The following is a 15,585-nucleotide window of genomic DNA, read 5'->3' on the forward strand; positions in this document are numbered from 1 at the left end:
ATGGCTTTACAGGAGGATATTATAAAATATTCCAAGAAGAATTAACACAATTTCTCCTCAAATTCTTTTTTGAAAAAAAGGGAGCTCTTCCCAACTTATTCTAAGATGCTAATATTACTCCAATACCAAAACTTAAACAAGATACTACAAACCAAGAAAACTAAGGGCCCATTTCCCTAATGAATATAGATGCAAAAATTCTGTAAAAAATATTGCAAATAGAATCCAACCACACGTCAAAAGAATTATACACCATGACCAATAGGGTTTATTCCAGCCATACAAGGGTGATTCAACATTAGAAGATCAATGAAGGTAATACATCACACCAATAAATCTAAGGTGGTAAACCACACGATCATCTTAATTGATGCTGAAAAGGTATTTCACAAAATTCAGCATCCTTTCTTGATAAAAACATTTCAAAATGGAGAAATCAAAGTAAACTTCATCTATACAATAAAGGACACATGAAAAACCCACAGCTAACATTGTACTCAATGGGGAGAGACTGAAAGCTTTCCACTGTCACCACTGTTATTCAACACTGTGATAAAATGTTCTAGTGAGAGCAATTAGGCAAGAAAAGGAAAATAAAGGCATCTAAATTGGAAAGGGAAGAGTAAAACCTTCATTATTTGCACACGACATGATCCTATATTTGAAAAACCCCAAGAAATCTACCACAAAGCTACTTGAGCTAAAAAAAATTCAGTAAAGTTGCGGGATAAAAGATCAATGTGCAAAAATCCGTAGTGTTTCTACACACTAGAAATGAGCTAACCAAGGAGGCAATTAAGAAAAAAATTCCATTCACAATAGCAACTAAAAGAATCAAGTACCTAAGAATAAACTTAACCAAGGATGCAAATGGCCTGTATTTTGAAAACAACAAACCACTGCTTAAAGAGATCAAATAAGACCTAAATAGGTGGAAAGTCATTCTATGTTCATGGGTACGAAGGCTAAATATTATTAAGATGTCAATTCTACCCAAATTGATTTACAGATTCAATGTGATACAAATCAAAATTTCAACAACCTATTTTGCACATTGGAAAAGCTAGTTATGAAATTTTATTTGCAAGGGAAAGGGGCCTTGTATAACCAAAAAAAAAAACTCTGAAAAAAAGAACAAAGTGGAAGGTCTTACACTTCTGACTTTAAAGCTTATTATTAAGTTACAGTGGTCAAAACAGCATGGTACTGGCACAAACATATTGATCGATGGAATTCAATTGAAAGTTCAGAAATAGATCCTCAGATCTATGGTCATGTAATTTTTGAGAAAGCCCCCAAATCCACTGAAATGGGACAGAATAGTCTCTTCAATAAATGAGGTTAGGAGTACTGGATATCCATATCCAAAGGAATAGAATAAGGACCCCTACCTCACATCCTATACAAAAAATTAACCCAAAGTGAATGAAAGACCTAAATATAATTGCCAGCACCATAAAACTCCTAGAAGAAAATACAGGGAAGCATCTTCAGGACTTAGTGTTAGGAGGTAGCTTCTTGGACCTTATACCCAAAGCACAAGTAATGAAAGAAAATACAAATAAATGGGAAATCCTCAAGACTGAATACTTCTGTGCGTCAAAGAATTTGTCAAAACGGTGAAAAGGCAACCAACTCAATGACAGAGAATATTTGGTAACCATATATCTGATAAGGGTTTGATATCCAGCAAATATAAAGAAATCCTACAACTCAACAATAAAAGGAAAAAACAACTCAATTATAAAATTGGCAAAAGTTATGAATAGACATTTCTCCAAACAGGAAAGACAAATGGCTCAAAAGTACACGAAAGGATGCTTAGCTTCATTAGCTAGTAGGGAAAAGCAAATCAAAACCACAATGATATATCATCTCACACCTACAAGAATGACCACTATTAAAGAAACAAGAAACTACAAGTGTTGGAGAGGATGTGGAGAAAAAAGAACCCTTACTCACTGCTAAATAAATGGTAAGTGGTACTAATAAATGTGTAAAATGGTACAGCTGCTATAGAAGACAGATCAACAGTTTAACATAAAACTAAATACTGATAATCAAAAAGTATTGGCAAAGTCCCTTGAGGGGCGGGAGAAAAATGATGGAACTGTTCAACTTTACCACCAGGGACTTCCCGATATTGTGCCAAACTTTAGGGACACCCAAATCAGCAGACCAAGCCCTTGATCTTGAGAGTTGCTCTCATGAAGCTTATGCATATCTCATGAAGCAGAGTAGCTTAGCCTACGAGTCACCTCCAGAGGACCTCTTTTTTTGCTCAGATGTAGCCTTTTTCTCTCTAAGCCAACTCTGCAAGTGAGACCATTGCCCTACCCCCTACGTATGATGTAACATCCAGGGATGAAAGTCTCCCTGGAGGCATGGGAGATGATCCCCAAGTATGAGCTTGGTCCTGGCACTGTGGGATCAACAATGCCATCCTGAACAAAAAGGGGAAAAACATGTAACAAATAAGGTATTGGCAGATAAGAGAGTTCAAATAGAGTTGAGAGGCTGTCACGCTCATACATGCTTCAGTTAGACATTGCTAACCTATCATAACCTGCCAAAACCCCAACTAAAACCATTCCTGCCAATCCTAAAGAATTACTAGGGCTTTATATAAGATTCTACAAAGGTTCCACGCACTAGGGTAACTCTCCAAAACCTACAACCTTCCAATGGGTCCATGGGCCAGATGGTTTCTGAAATGCAGAGTGCTGGCCCTTCCAGAGCATCAGCTAGTTCTATCCCTCTATTATCAACAGTCCCTTCCAACATGAAAAAATTAGAACGGGCATAGCTCAAATACCTCTAAAAAGTTGGATAAAGATGAAGGTGATGGTAGAGTTATACAGAGAAGGTTGGGTCTAACAAATGAGTATGAGTGCTGAATCATTATACTGATTTCTTTTTAGATTCCAGTATCTTACAGCAGCTAGAAATAAAAACCTAAAATTATGAAATTGCAACTCATACCAAATCTATAATTGTTGTATAACTAATTGTCACAATGTACTTTGAAATTTACTGCTTGTATGTGCATATGTTATTTAAAGAGAAAGAAGAGTATAACAGAGAAGATAAGATTTAACAAATGAGTATGAGTGCTGAATCATTATATTGATATTTCTATTGGTCTCTACTGTCTTGGAGCTGCTACGAGTAAAAACAAAAGATCGTGGAACTGTAACCCATACCAAACTTTAAAATCTGTTTTATAACTACTTGTTAAAATGTACTTAAGAAATTTATTGTTTTTTGTAGGCATGGTTTATTTCACAATAAAAAAAAGTTAAAAAAAAAAACTAAATATTGAGTTGTCCTATGACACAACAATTCCACTACTTGCTATATACCCACAAGATCTGAAAGCAGGGACAAAAACAGACATTTGCACACCAATTATGACATTATTCATAGTTGTCAAAAGATGGAAACAATCCAGGTGCCCATCAACAGATGACTGGAAAAACAAAATGCGGCATACACATATGATGGAATATTATGCTGCAGTAAGAAGGAATGAGGTCCTGACACATGTGACAACATGGATGAGACTTGAGGATATAGTGCCAAGTGAAATAAGCCAGACATAATAGGACAGATATCTAATGATTTCACTGAAATGAACTAACTAGAATATATAAACTCAGAGTCTTAAAATGTAGAATATAGGATACCTAGAATTAGAGAGAAGTTAGAGAAGGGGGAGTGGTAACCTAATAGGTTTAGAACATATAATGAGGTTGAACTTAAAATGTTAGGAAATAGATAATGGGTGAAGATAGGTTGTTAGTGGGAATATAAGGACTAGTGCTGTAATGTAGGTGAATTTGGTTGAAAGGGATTGTTTAGAGTCATGTATGCCACTGATTAACACTACAAATTTAAATAAGCACTTTGCATGAACTGGTACAAATGGATGACACTGGTGCAAAGAGTTAATAATAGAGTAGGGGGAAAATACCTATTGCAGGTACAGACTATAGTTAACACTAATACCTTGAAATTCTTTCATCAACAGTAACTGATGTATCACACCAAAGCTGGGGGTTGATGGTGGGGGGAGATAAGGGGTATGGGTTGTTTTGGGTTTTCTTTTTTGTGCCTAGCTGATAATTTTCTTTTTGGAGTGACGAAAATGGTCTAAAAGCAGCTGTGATGATAATTGCACAACTAAGTGATGGTACTGTGAGATACCGATGATATAATGGGATGGAATATATGATAAATGAATATACATATCTCAATAAAATCTGCAAAAAAGGAGAGAACTATTTGTCAAGAAGTGCTTGTCTGGAGTGTACAGAGTGTGGAAAGACGTGGTTCTCTAAAAGGCCACTCAGACGGCCAAGGAAGAGTGGCAAATGATCAGGGACAAAGAGGGAAGCTGGCTGGTCCCAGGCTTTCATGGAGGAATGCTTTAGGCCCATGTTTTCAGACCTGGTACTCGTGCACAGGATCCTTGTAAGCAATTCCAGCTCGAATGGAAGGTCTGTGTTTTGTCAACCAGGGAAAACAGGCCAAGTTGAGGAAAACTAATAAAGGATCCCAGTAATTAAGGGATTCTATTTTACAAGTCTCTAATCTCTCTCTACTGCAGTAAGTGGCAGGAGCATGCCCAGGACATTTGCCTGCCTTGGATGGGTCTCTTCCTGCAGCAGGGTTGATTCAGGGGCCATTTCCTACCATGCACAGGGCACCAGCAGTCTGCCTACATTCAGTATTGACAGTCACCTGGAGACTACCCTATTAAATGGAAAGTCCTAGAAGCTGGCTCACAAGCACCCTATGTTAAAACATTGGAGAATGTTAGCAATGGCTGAACTGATAGCAATTTCAAAGCTAAAAATACAAAAATAACTTTATTACAACTGTGATCTGTCCTGTATTAAACCCATCACCTACCATAAGAAGGGGGCGTATTCCAGCTGATGTCTGATGGACCGTGCTCAGACATTAAATCAAGCAGCCAAAGAAACAGCAGTTCATTCATAAAATGGTCTCAGTGCCTTTTCTTTTCATAGAGAATTTGAGCCCTATTGATGCCCTATATAATGCCACGCTAAGAAGTGCTGGTCTCTGGAAATGCAGCTTCTAACCTAAACCATGATTGACATGTTTTTGTTGTTGTTGTTAGTTAATAACTACTGAAAAAATACGTTTTGTGGTGGATATGGAAATCGGGATATTTCACAGTGGGAGCCTAATGCTTTTGCTTTAGGAGCAAGACCGTTTTACAATGCAAAAATATACTTTCGCATTTTGTTCATATTTCGAAACCTAAGTGTTAATGTGTGTGTGCATGTGTGTTTGCGTGCAATGTCTTGATGTTCTAATGCGGATGGGGTGGGCCAGGGCAGGAGTAGAAGTGGGGAGGAGAAGAGCCATTATTTACTTGGTTAACAAGGGGAAGGGCAATTTGAAATGTGATGGGAACATCTGAAATGGAAAATGTCAAAAATGGTTTTCATTTCCACATTCCTGTGTAATTTGGTTGCTAAATCAGGGTTTTGGGTTTTATCCTCTTCCCTTGCTCTTTCTCACTTCTTTTAAACTGAGGATTCTGGGTTATTGAACCCTGAATTAGGAGGCACAGATCAGGTTGGAAAACCCAATAAAAGCACTGCTGATGGGGTCAGAACAGAGAAATGCCATCGACGTTCTCAGAGCATTGGTCTATTTCGGAGTCAATCCCAGTTGTTTCATGAAATTATTCGTGATCTTCAAAAGGTGAGCAATTCACTTCAAGAGGGACATTAGGCCACTTGAATGTCATAAATTATTTCATTTTGAAAAAATTCGAGTATGTGACTATTACTCAGACAGAAAAATCGACATCACCATTTTCTATGATTAGGAATGAAAGAAGCTGTGAGAGACATACACCCTTGATGTGCTCTCGGACAAATGGATATTACAAAATCTACAATGGTTAATCTGAAGAAATTGGCATCCCCATACCCCTCCTTCAGTTAACCTTAATAAAAAACGAAGAGCATGGAGTTGAATTGCAAGGCCCTGGTTTCTGAACTCCAAACTAGTATCATGTCATCTCTTATTCCATTTCTTCTTGATTGTCCTTGTTTGTCATTAATATATGATCCCCAGGTGATCCTCACTGAAAACAGTGAGGTCTTGAACTGGTGGATCTTATGAATCCACCCAATGTTTCATGTGCAGTCACTTCTGCTTAGACACATGCCCACTCTCTATCCTAGCCAGTGGTGGCCCAATTTTGTGCAAAAATGTAAAGAACCAGTCAAAATGTGGGAAGCAAGCCATTAGAAAGCTGTTTTCATTGAAATTGCTGACTTCAGCAGTTGTTTTTTGTATCACAGATATTGACCCAGCCTGTGTCTACAACGTTAGAGAATGGAATGGCAATTTCATTCATTTTTACTTGCTTATTGTGGGAAATATCCTTCTCCCTCTAACCGAGCTACATATTACTGTGAGTCAAGGTTCATATTTTTTAAGAATTCCAAGGGAAAAGAATAAGACAGATCAGCAATGAGGCCCCTGAAGGAGCCTTATTTAGCAACCCAAGTACTTACGACTTGAATGATACTGACTTCGTAGAAGCTCTGCTGGTTGGGTCACTCCACTCTGAAAAGAAAGGGCACAAACACTTATAATCCAATATTTTGAAGCTTCCAAAGATTATTCTCAATTAATTGATCTCCAAACATGCAGCTTTTCCATTTATACTGTCTCACAGCATCCTTTCATGAACAAATGATGAAAAAGAAAATTGAACCAATTGGATGTATCACAGCATGATTTTCTGTTATGGTTGTTCTTTCTTGTTTTCATGATATTAGGTAGGAAAGTAGCAATGGTGGGAGAGGAGAGGACATAGCTGTTAGAACTAAGAGGGATTAAAAATGAAACACCTACTTTGTAAGGTGAATCCTGGAGTCAGATGTTGGGATTCCTACAAGGAAGAACACATACAATGCAAACATAAGTTAAAAGATACAAAGGAGAACAGGAGGTATATCTGTTATTGCTGAAAATATAACTTGACCTATGTTTGAAAATAGGAAACCATTGTTAGCAAATCCATTAAGTAGGTTTCTGCCTGTAGCTCTACTTGGAAGATAAACATTTCTAGCCAAACCTTCTGCAATGTGAGCATAAATGCCATTTCATCAGAAAGATGAAATGTAAGTAAAACTACAGTCTCTTCGGAAGTGTGTGCAACGTGGGAAAAAATGACCCATACGTGTGAAATTGAAGTGTATCCTTCCTCACTTAGCTAGCCAGTGATGTCACTAAGGAAGTCAAAGCGCCTTGGTTCAAGCCAACAAATGCTGTGGTTCACGTAGAAGTGCAAGTGAGACCATAATTAATAGATTTGTTCTGCTGTTCCCTTTTATAGAAACAACTCCAACTTTCTACCATAACCATGACACATATGCAAACAGAAGTAACTCACTGGGGACCAGAGAAGCATTCTGAAAACATCACTACAAGTTTTTAGAAGTAGAGGAAGCAATTTGAAATACACTAATTGAGTGAACTATTTAAAAAGGATTTCGTGGTATTTGAAAATCACTTCACGCCCAATTCATTCACCGTTTTGACAAATCTGGATTTGCACACCTCGGGTTTGTGTGCATCTGGATACAACTCGCAGACAGAATCCTCAAAGTGATACATGCAGCATTGCATGGATGGGAGAGAGAACTAGTATTGACCAACTGCAAAGCAAGTGTTCCAAAACCAGAGTCAATGAATTCTAGTAAATGCAAGTTAATACGTTACAGCTATCGCTGCTGCACATTAATCTACTCATTAAACCCAACCTCGCCACCTTTTAGAGTAAAACCTGGAATGCAGCATAATTTCTCTTTCAAAGAGGTAAGCAAGAACAATAACACTGCACTTTAATCAAAGGTGAACTTTTCAATCTACTTGGCATGATTCTGTTGTCTAAGATATTTCTTCTGGCAAGTTCACCTCTCCCGAAGCCTCAACAGGAGGTGCAAAAGGCCTCTCTGCTAAAGAGCTGTCACAAAGCCCATGCAATTTGCTGCTCAAGGTACTTCAACTCAGAGAAAATTGATTTTATTAAACTTTACTTTTTCTTGTGGTAACATCCACCTAAACAAAATTGCCAATTTATCCACTTCTAAGTGTACAATTGAGTGGCATTAATTTCATTTACAATGTTGTACTACCGTCATCACCATCCATTATGAAAACTTTTTTATCACCCCAAACTGAAACTCTGTACCCATTAAAAGAAATTACTCACCTTTCTGTCCCCCCACTGGCTCCTGGTAATGTCTCATCTATTTTCAGTCTCTATGAATTTTCTTACTCTAGATATTTCATATAAGTGAGATCAAACAATATTTGTCCTTTTGTGTCTAGCTTCTTTCACTGAGCATAATGATTTCAAGGTTCATCCATGTTGTTGCATGGATCAGAACTTCACTCCTTTTTATAGCTGAATAATATTCCAATGCATATGCATATATATATATGACACATTTTGTTTCTCTATCATTTGCTGATGGGCACTTGGGTTGTTTCTAATTTGGAACAGTTGTGAACAGTGCTGCTGAGAAGTGATTTTTGACCAAGGATTCTAACAAGCTTGGCCATTTGATTCTCAGTCTTTAGCAAATCACAGATTGTAAGGAAGGGTGAACAGTTCTAGAGGCACAGCCCTCAGGGACCTTGCAATGTGAAAAACGAAAGTATAGGAGTCAAAAGAACATCACACAGCAAAGTCAGAGCTCACAAAGCACAAGAGCCTATGGCCATTTAATATAGAGGCAAGCATCCCTGCCTATCCTAATAGCTCCTGAGGGTACAATTCCAGCATCCCATAATATTACAGCACAGTACAATAACTAATGCTCATAATAAAGTCTAGGTTACCAAAAAAGACTAAAGCATGTTCAATATAATTTTATAAGTCAAAGAAATATTAATTAGCTTTCAAAATGATTTCTATTAGCTGCTTCCTATGGAAGGATAAACTTCAGTTATCCAAACATTTCAGTTATTCAGAACACCTCATGTCTCACAGTGCCAAAGAAACTGTGTTTAACCCTGTTCCATCTGCTCAAATGAATACCAGGTATTTCTGCTTATTTTGTTTTTAAAGGGATTGCACTACAAATGTAAAGGACAAATGTAAGTAAGTATGCCTTTAGGAAATCAAAGGACAAGTTCCTAAGGAAATAAAACCACAAATCTGATCAGCGTATGAAACAGTCAATCAGTCTTTGCACTGTGTTTAGGAACTAGGACTGAGTTTTTAACTTTTGTCCAAATATTGAGGACTTTAGACCCAACCACTCAGTTGTTTCAGGGCAACAGGGCAATAATTCAAGGAGCAAATTATAGGGTTATTTTAGTCCCTAATTTCCAATAATTGATATTATATATTCTTAATACAGCTTTTAATATTAAGCTGGAGGAGAGTTTTAAAAGCAGATAACAAAACAAATGAATCACGTCTGGATATTATCAAAGCTACTTTATATACATACCCAACACCAATAGGAACTAGCTCAGTCATTGAAAGAATCTGGATTGTTCATGCAAAAATTATCAATGCATATAACACAAATTTCAAAAAAACAACCTCACTTTGATCTGTGCATTTCTTCCATAGGCATGTCACATACACGATTTTCGTAGGGGAATATAATGATGCTAGACTGTCACACAGTGAAGCTTTTAAATAATAGTCTTGTGACTAGTCCTACAGTCAGAGACTCCCACCTGATCTACATCCTACAGCAGGCTTCAGGAGACTTTTCCTAGAAAAGGTCAGATAGCCAATATTTTAGGCTATGGTGACGGTAAGGTAGCAACCACTCAACTCTGTTATTGTAGCATGAAGACAGCCAGAGACAATATGTGAACAAATGGGCATGGCTGTGTGACCACAAGACTTTATGTCTCACTTAGTTCTATGCTCTCATCTTCATTCACAAAATACTTTTTAGATTAAATTGTTTCTTAGCTGTGATTCAACTATGCTACTTAGTTTCAAAAACTGCATGAAATGCGGGTTTCCCTCACTTTTCTACACTTTCTGGCAACTAAATTTTGTTTAATGAAACTTTCTCTGAGAAAGCTTTGAAGCACCTATGCTACTTAGTTTCAGAAATTTTGTGAAACATGTTGCTAGGATTAGGGTTTGGGTTTCAGTTAGGGTTAGAGATAAGGGTAGGATTAGGAACAGAATTGGGTTTAGGGTTAGATTAGTTAGGGTTATGTTTCAGGATAGAGCTATGGTTAGGTAATGTTGGTTCTAGGATTTCTGTTATGGTTATGATTGGGATTAGGGTTATATGTAGGGTTAGGTTTGGGGCTAGGGTTAAGGTTATTTACAGACACTGATATTTCAATTTTATGTAATTTCCATCTCACAAAATATTATTTTCCTTTAGGTTTTTGTAAACCTATAACCAACTTGGTTTGGTTTGGTTTGGTTTTGAACTACCCTCTTCCTTGTGAAGTTTTCCATTCTTAATGAGAAAACATGGCATTTTTAATTTGGGATGGATAAAAGCATTGCATTTTCAATTTGGAATGGATAAGCAAACTTAAATAGGTGGAGAGTTTTCAACTGTATTTGCTTTTATGAGATTATTGGATCACAAAATAGTTGATTGGGGATCGAGTAGTCCAGTACCAATGGGGAAACTGAGGCTCAGAAGCCCTTAATTAAGAACACTGAGAACAAATGGCAGAGCCAGGATTAAGGGCATCCAGGTCCCCAGCTCCTAGGAGAGAATTCTCCCTGTGCAAACATTGTCAAGGAGGTAAGAAGCTGAAGCTTTCCAGAAGTGTGTGTAGTCTCACCCAGTTCTGGTGTAAACAGTGAAGAAAGGCAATCACCCCAGTTACAGATTTATTAGATGAGGCCACTTTTTGGAAGATGCAATTTGAACTAGGGTGTAATATCTGTAAATCTGTGTAGTAAAAAACACACCAAGAGATAATATGACCCCTGGTGCCAGAATGCCTGGATCTGAATACCAGTTCCCTGAGCACATTACTGAACTAATCTGTGCCTCGGTTTCCTCCTATGTAAATGAGGGATAACAAAATGATCAATCTCTTTGGGTCGTAGTGAGGATTGAATTATTATTTACCTAGAATAAGTGCTTAGATTGAGGCAAGGCACATGGTGCCACTTTATAAGTGCTATTGATGTTATTATTATTAATTTAAGTGTACTTTTCTTTCAACCCAATGCTTTGGTGAAAATCAAACCGAGCAAAAACAGTAGTTTAGCCAACTTGGTCTCATCCTTTTACTCCACTTACTTATACCTTTATCACGGGGTTGATGGTGACACAGGTTAACTGTCAGAAAATGGAAATTGTGCCTGATTCCAAATTGTGCACATCTTACAAAAGCCCATTTCGGCAACCAGTTCTATTTCATGCCCGGGTAAATGTCAGAATTTCAAACTTGCACAATTTATCTCTAAAATTGAAGAAAAGCTGAAAACACTGCAGTTGTTCTACACATGTATGAAATGGAAGGATCATTCCCTTTGCTGAAGAAGCTAGGGGAAAGCATTCAAAGCCCAGGATAGCCTAAGAGAGGGAGAGGGAGAGTACAAGAGGGAGACACACACCCAGACAAGGGCAGTGAGGGTTGTTGTTTGCTTTGTTCCAACTCCTTTCAAAGGTGAGAGGGGATAATTAAATACCATTTAGGCCAATGTTATTGTCAAAATCACGATCCTAAAACTATAGGATCTGATTGGGTGCATTTCCTTCTACAGATAAGAGTCCAACCTCCTTGGGCATGCAATCAAAGCCTTGCACAGACATGCACCTACCTGCCCTGGATTTATCTCTCTCCACAATCATCACAGAAACTCTGCTCCTCTTCTGCATGGAGCTCTCCTCCCTTTGGCCCTGCCTTCTCCACATATAAAGGCCTTGTCAACTTCCAGTAGTGCCACCTCCATGAGTACATAACCAACTCTTCAGACCCACTTCTGGGTCCTTTATTCTCTATGAGGACACCTACTATCTCGTTTTGTGGCTTACCTAATAACACAATAACAGAGTTTTTCTTCATCCCTAATTTTAGCCTGTTGTATAACCTCAATGAAAAGATTGTAAATAAATGGCTGGATATGTATGAATGGATGAATGGATGATGGACAGAAGAAAGGAAGGAAAGAAGGAAGGAAGAGATTTTTCCATTTAATATATTATGTGTCAGAATAGTCATGTCTATTTAAGCATTTTTTAAAACTGATGGTAAGAAAAATTCTTACTGGTAGTATGTCAGGAAAATATTAAAAACATGACAATAAAACTGTAGAATAAGAAGTTCTGTCAATGTGATGTGTTGGTGTGCAAAGGTATGTCTGCATGTTGAAAAGGACTGGAAAGGGATATAAAAATAGATGCATTAGAGTGAACAGATTATGCTTTGTAAATTAAAAAAAAAACCTTGGATGTTGTGTTACATCATCTAGTTGGGTTTCTTATTTCTTTCTCTTTATTAGAGGAGTTGTGGGTTTACAGAACAATCATGCATAAAACATGGGACTCCCATCTATCACCATACAATTAACACTTTGCATTGGTGTGGGACATTTGTTACAATTGGTAAAATCACATTTTTATAGTTGTACTATTAACTATAGTCAATGGTTTAACTTGGGTTTCACTGTTTGTATAGTGTACTTTCACGGATTTTTTAAAAACATTTTATTCTGTTACCATGTATACCATCTAAAATTTCCTCTTTTAATCACATTGAGATATAGGGTTCAGTGTTCTTAAGGATGGGTCACTCTTTTCTTTGATTCAGCAGCTCTGGGCACAGTAATTGGGCAAATGCAATAGCACTGGGTCTATATGTATATTCTCTTGAAAACTCACTTTCAATAAAAATTATATTTCCATTACTATTCGGAAGGGCAAGAGAGAGTTCGTATTTCATGGAACTAGAAGACCAAGGCCATTTTTATTATTAAGAATCCAATTGGACCATATGTATAATTGAAATAAGATAGAGAAAAATGGAGGAAGGAAGATAACTGACCTGTCCTGAGACGGGAAATGTATTCTGCTCAGAGTTTCCAGGAGTGTGTATGGCAGTGAGAGGAGTAGGCCAGGCATGGGTCATCTCCTAATGAGGAAAAACAAAGCAACTTTATTTGGGGGCCTTTAGAAACCAAACTGCTTCTTGGTACCAAACATAGTAGGCCTGTAATAATTACTGACTTAATTGGCTTTATTTTTTACAGGAGTTTGAAGTCATTTAGTCCAATCCCCTGCCCCACATGGGTGCTTGAAACCTATCCGTAATACAAAGGGCCACCTGGCATCTGTTTGCATGTAGCCAGTGACAAGATGCTCACTATTGCTTGAAGCAGCCTATTCCATCTTGAGACAGTTTGATCAGACTATTTTTCTTGGTTGTGAGCTAAAAACCTGTTTCCTAGTAGCTTCTACCTATGGGCTACACTTTAGAGCTGATACAATGCTTCTCTTTTTTTCACATGACAACCTTTCAGCCGGTGGAAGGGAGAAATCCAGTCCTTTGGTGTCGTCTCTTCTCCAGGGTGAGGCATTCTCAGCTTGTTCATTCACTGACTGGGCCCTTTGCCAACTTTTCTTCTAATGTTGGTGCTCTGCATTCTGTCACTGTCTTAAGTCTTCCAGGAAGGGACTGCTGATTGCCTGGGGCTCTTCTCACACATGGTACTGACATTGCCTCATCCTCTATTGATGTAGCCTAAGAGTTAGTGACCAGATTATACACGTGCTGTTGTTTCCTCCATGCCAAGATGAGGCAGCTGAGGGTATTCTTATTCGTTCTTTGAGAAGAGTACTCTGGGATGGATAGCTCTCTCCTGCCCAGCTTATACAGACATTGATATTTTTGAGTTCAAGTTTCAAAGCAAGAAAAGCCCCTCGGGCTCCCACCGTCTGTTATCAGCAGGGGCACCTTCCCAGCTCTTTCAAACCCTCAGTTTGTTCAAATCTTTCCTGAGTCTTAGGGCACATGGCCAACATGCTTTACCCTAAGAGCAAGGATAATTAAATCACATGCTCAAAATCCCAGCAACAGAGAGATGACAAATTTTGCAAAGCAGGAGGGTGCCAGCTTGTGCTGGATTGATCAAACATTTTGGTATATAAACACTAAATGTAAAAATCAATGTAATGGTGGAAATAAAGGAGGGCTTTGGGGAGGGGTGGAAAGGATCAAAGTTGATGAAAGTCCTTTTTAATAAGTAAGTTACGTAATGCTTTTTGACAATCTTTATGGGTAAGGTAATTAGTCATTTCAAAGGTGATATTAATAAGAATTCTCAGGTAGCACTAAAACGTGTTTTTTTCCCTCCTATAATTACCCAGTTCAAAAAGAGTCTTTGATGTATGAAGAGCTGCAGTGCAAGAAGATATTTCACAGATTCATTCACAGTGGCACTGCTGATGCAGAATTTGTAAGTATTATTCAGACAAGCTTCGGCATAGATTGAATTTTACCTAGCGCTATTTAAAAAGAAGTCGGTGAATATATTAAAAGTACACAATTTAAAGGGTACGCTTAAGCTACTTAGGTGCGAGACTATTGCCAAGTGTTTTCAAGTTGTGCATTTGTATCCATTCAGTAAGGTTCATGACAAATGGTACTTATGTATTCATCAAAATTATCCCCAGAATAACTCCATGTGACAAGAGTTTAGAGCTGAATAATTCCAATTACTCGATGCCTTTAAAATAGTCAATGATCTCTTTTTAAATACATGAAGATTTAAATGGGCTTTCTAGATTATGAGTGGTCTTCTCCAAAACATTCAGATTGTTTAAAAGACATAGCTCATATTCAGCCAGATTCAACCAAGAGAAGGGACAGTGAGCCCCAGCCTGGGAAAGTAGTGTTGTCTCTTTTCAGCACCTAGAGGATAGGCCTTGATAAATGAGAGGCTTTGATGTGGCCTCTTTCACTGCTGGCTTTCAAGGCGAGCCTTTAGGTTTATTAAGAGGCGTTTCAGACACCTGGAAGAATGAAATCACTTCTTAAAGGTGGACCTTCTCTCCCAGGTCTTCTGTATTCACTCTGTAGCAGAATCTAGTTATGTTAAATTACCACTGGAGCACAACGCCCTGCTGGCCAATCCACCCGGAACTGCAGGCACTTTTGCATTTTCAATTACATCTGATTCTCTGTATTTGAAAATATGAGACTTCATGAAACAGCAAGTCAATTCCATGTTACCGCTGATGCATTTGATTAAAGTAGGGAGGCTGCAGTTGAAAGGAATATAATTTCCTGAAAGGATATCTTCAGCAAGGAATTTTGGAGCAAGTTCTTTTGCGTCTCAAAATGAGTTAGGCCTGTGTGGTACGGAAACCTCAAAGCAGACTCTCCATTGTTATCCTATTCATTCACACTTGAAATAAATGCATCTGTGTTTGTGTTCTTGTTATGTGAAAGATGAGAGCACCCACGTGTCCTTATCCAAGTATATAGTCCGTTGTCTGGCTATCAGGTAAGATGAGCACCTGCTCCAAAGCTGTTGCCTGGGCTTTGACTACAGCCTCTGATGTGGAGCACCAG

The 15,585-nt window shown here is 38.1% G+C and overlaps 1 protein-coding gene across 4 annotated transcripts in view; it reads right to left on the reverse strand.

Annotated features, from left to right (window-relative positions):
- AFF2 (ALF transcription elongation factor 2) overlaps window positions 1-15,585 on the reverse strand; it is a 506,169-nt gene that overhangs the window by 143,445 nt on the left and 347,139 nt on the right. The window contains exons 5-7 of one of the 4 annotated variants that reach the window (XM_077144837.1): window positions 13,057-13,143; window positions 6,907-6,943; window positions 6,564-6,615 (exon numbers count right to left, since the gene is read on the reverse strand). In XM_077144837.1, the coding sequence (XP_077000952.1) occupies window positions 6,564-6,615; window positions 6,907-6,943; window positions 13,057-13,143 (176 nt within the window). The remainder of the gene's footprint in view (window positions 1-6,563; window positions 6,616-6,906; window positions 6,944-13,056; window positions 13,144-15,585) is intronic. The other 3 variants (XM_077144838.1, XM_077144839.1, XM_077144840.1) reach the window with 3 other exon arrangements.

The sequence above is a fragment of the Tamandua tetradactyla genome, chromosome X (genome assembly GCF_023851605.1).
Source record: "Tamandua tetradactyla isolate mTamTet1 chromosome X, mTamTet1.pri, whole genome shotgun sequence".
NCBI lineage: Eukaryota > Metazoa > Chordata > Mammalia > Pilosa > Myrmecophagidae > Tamandua > Tamandua tetradactyla.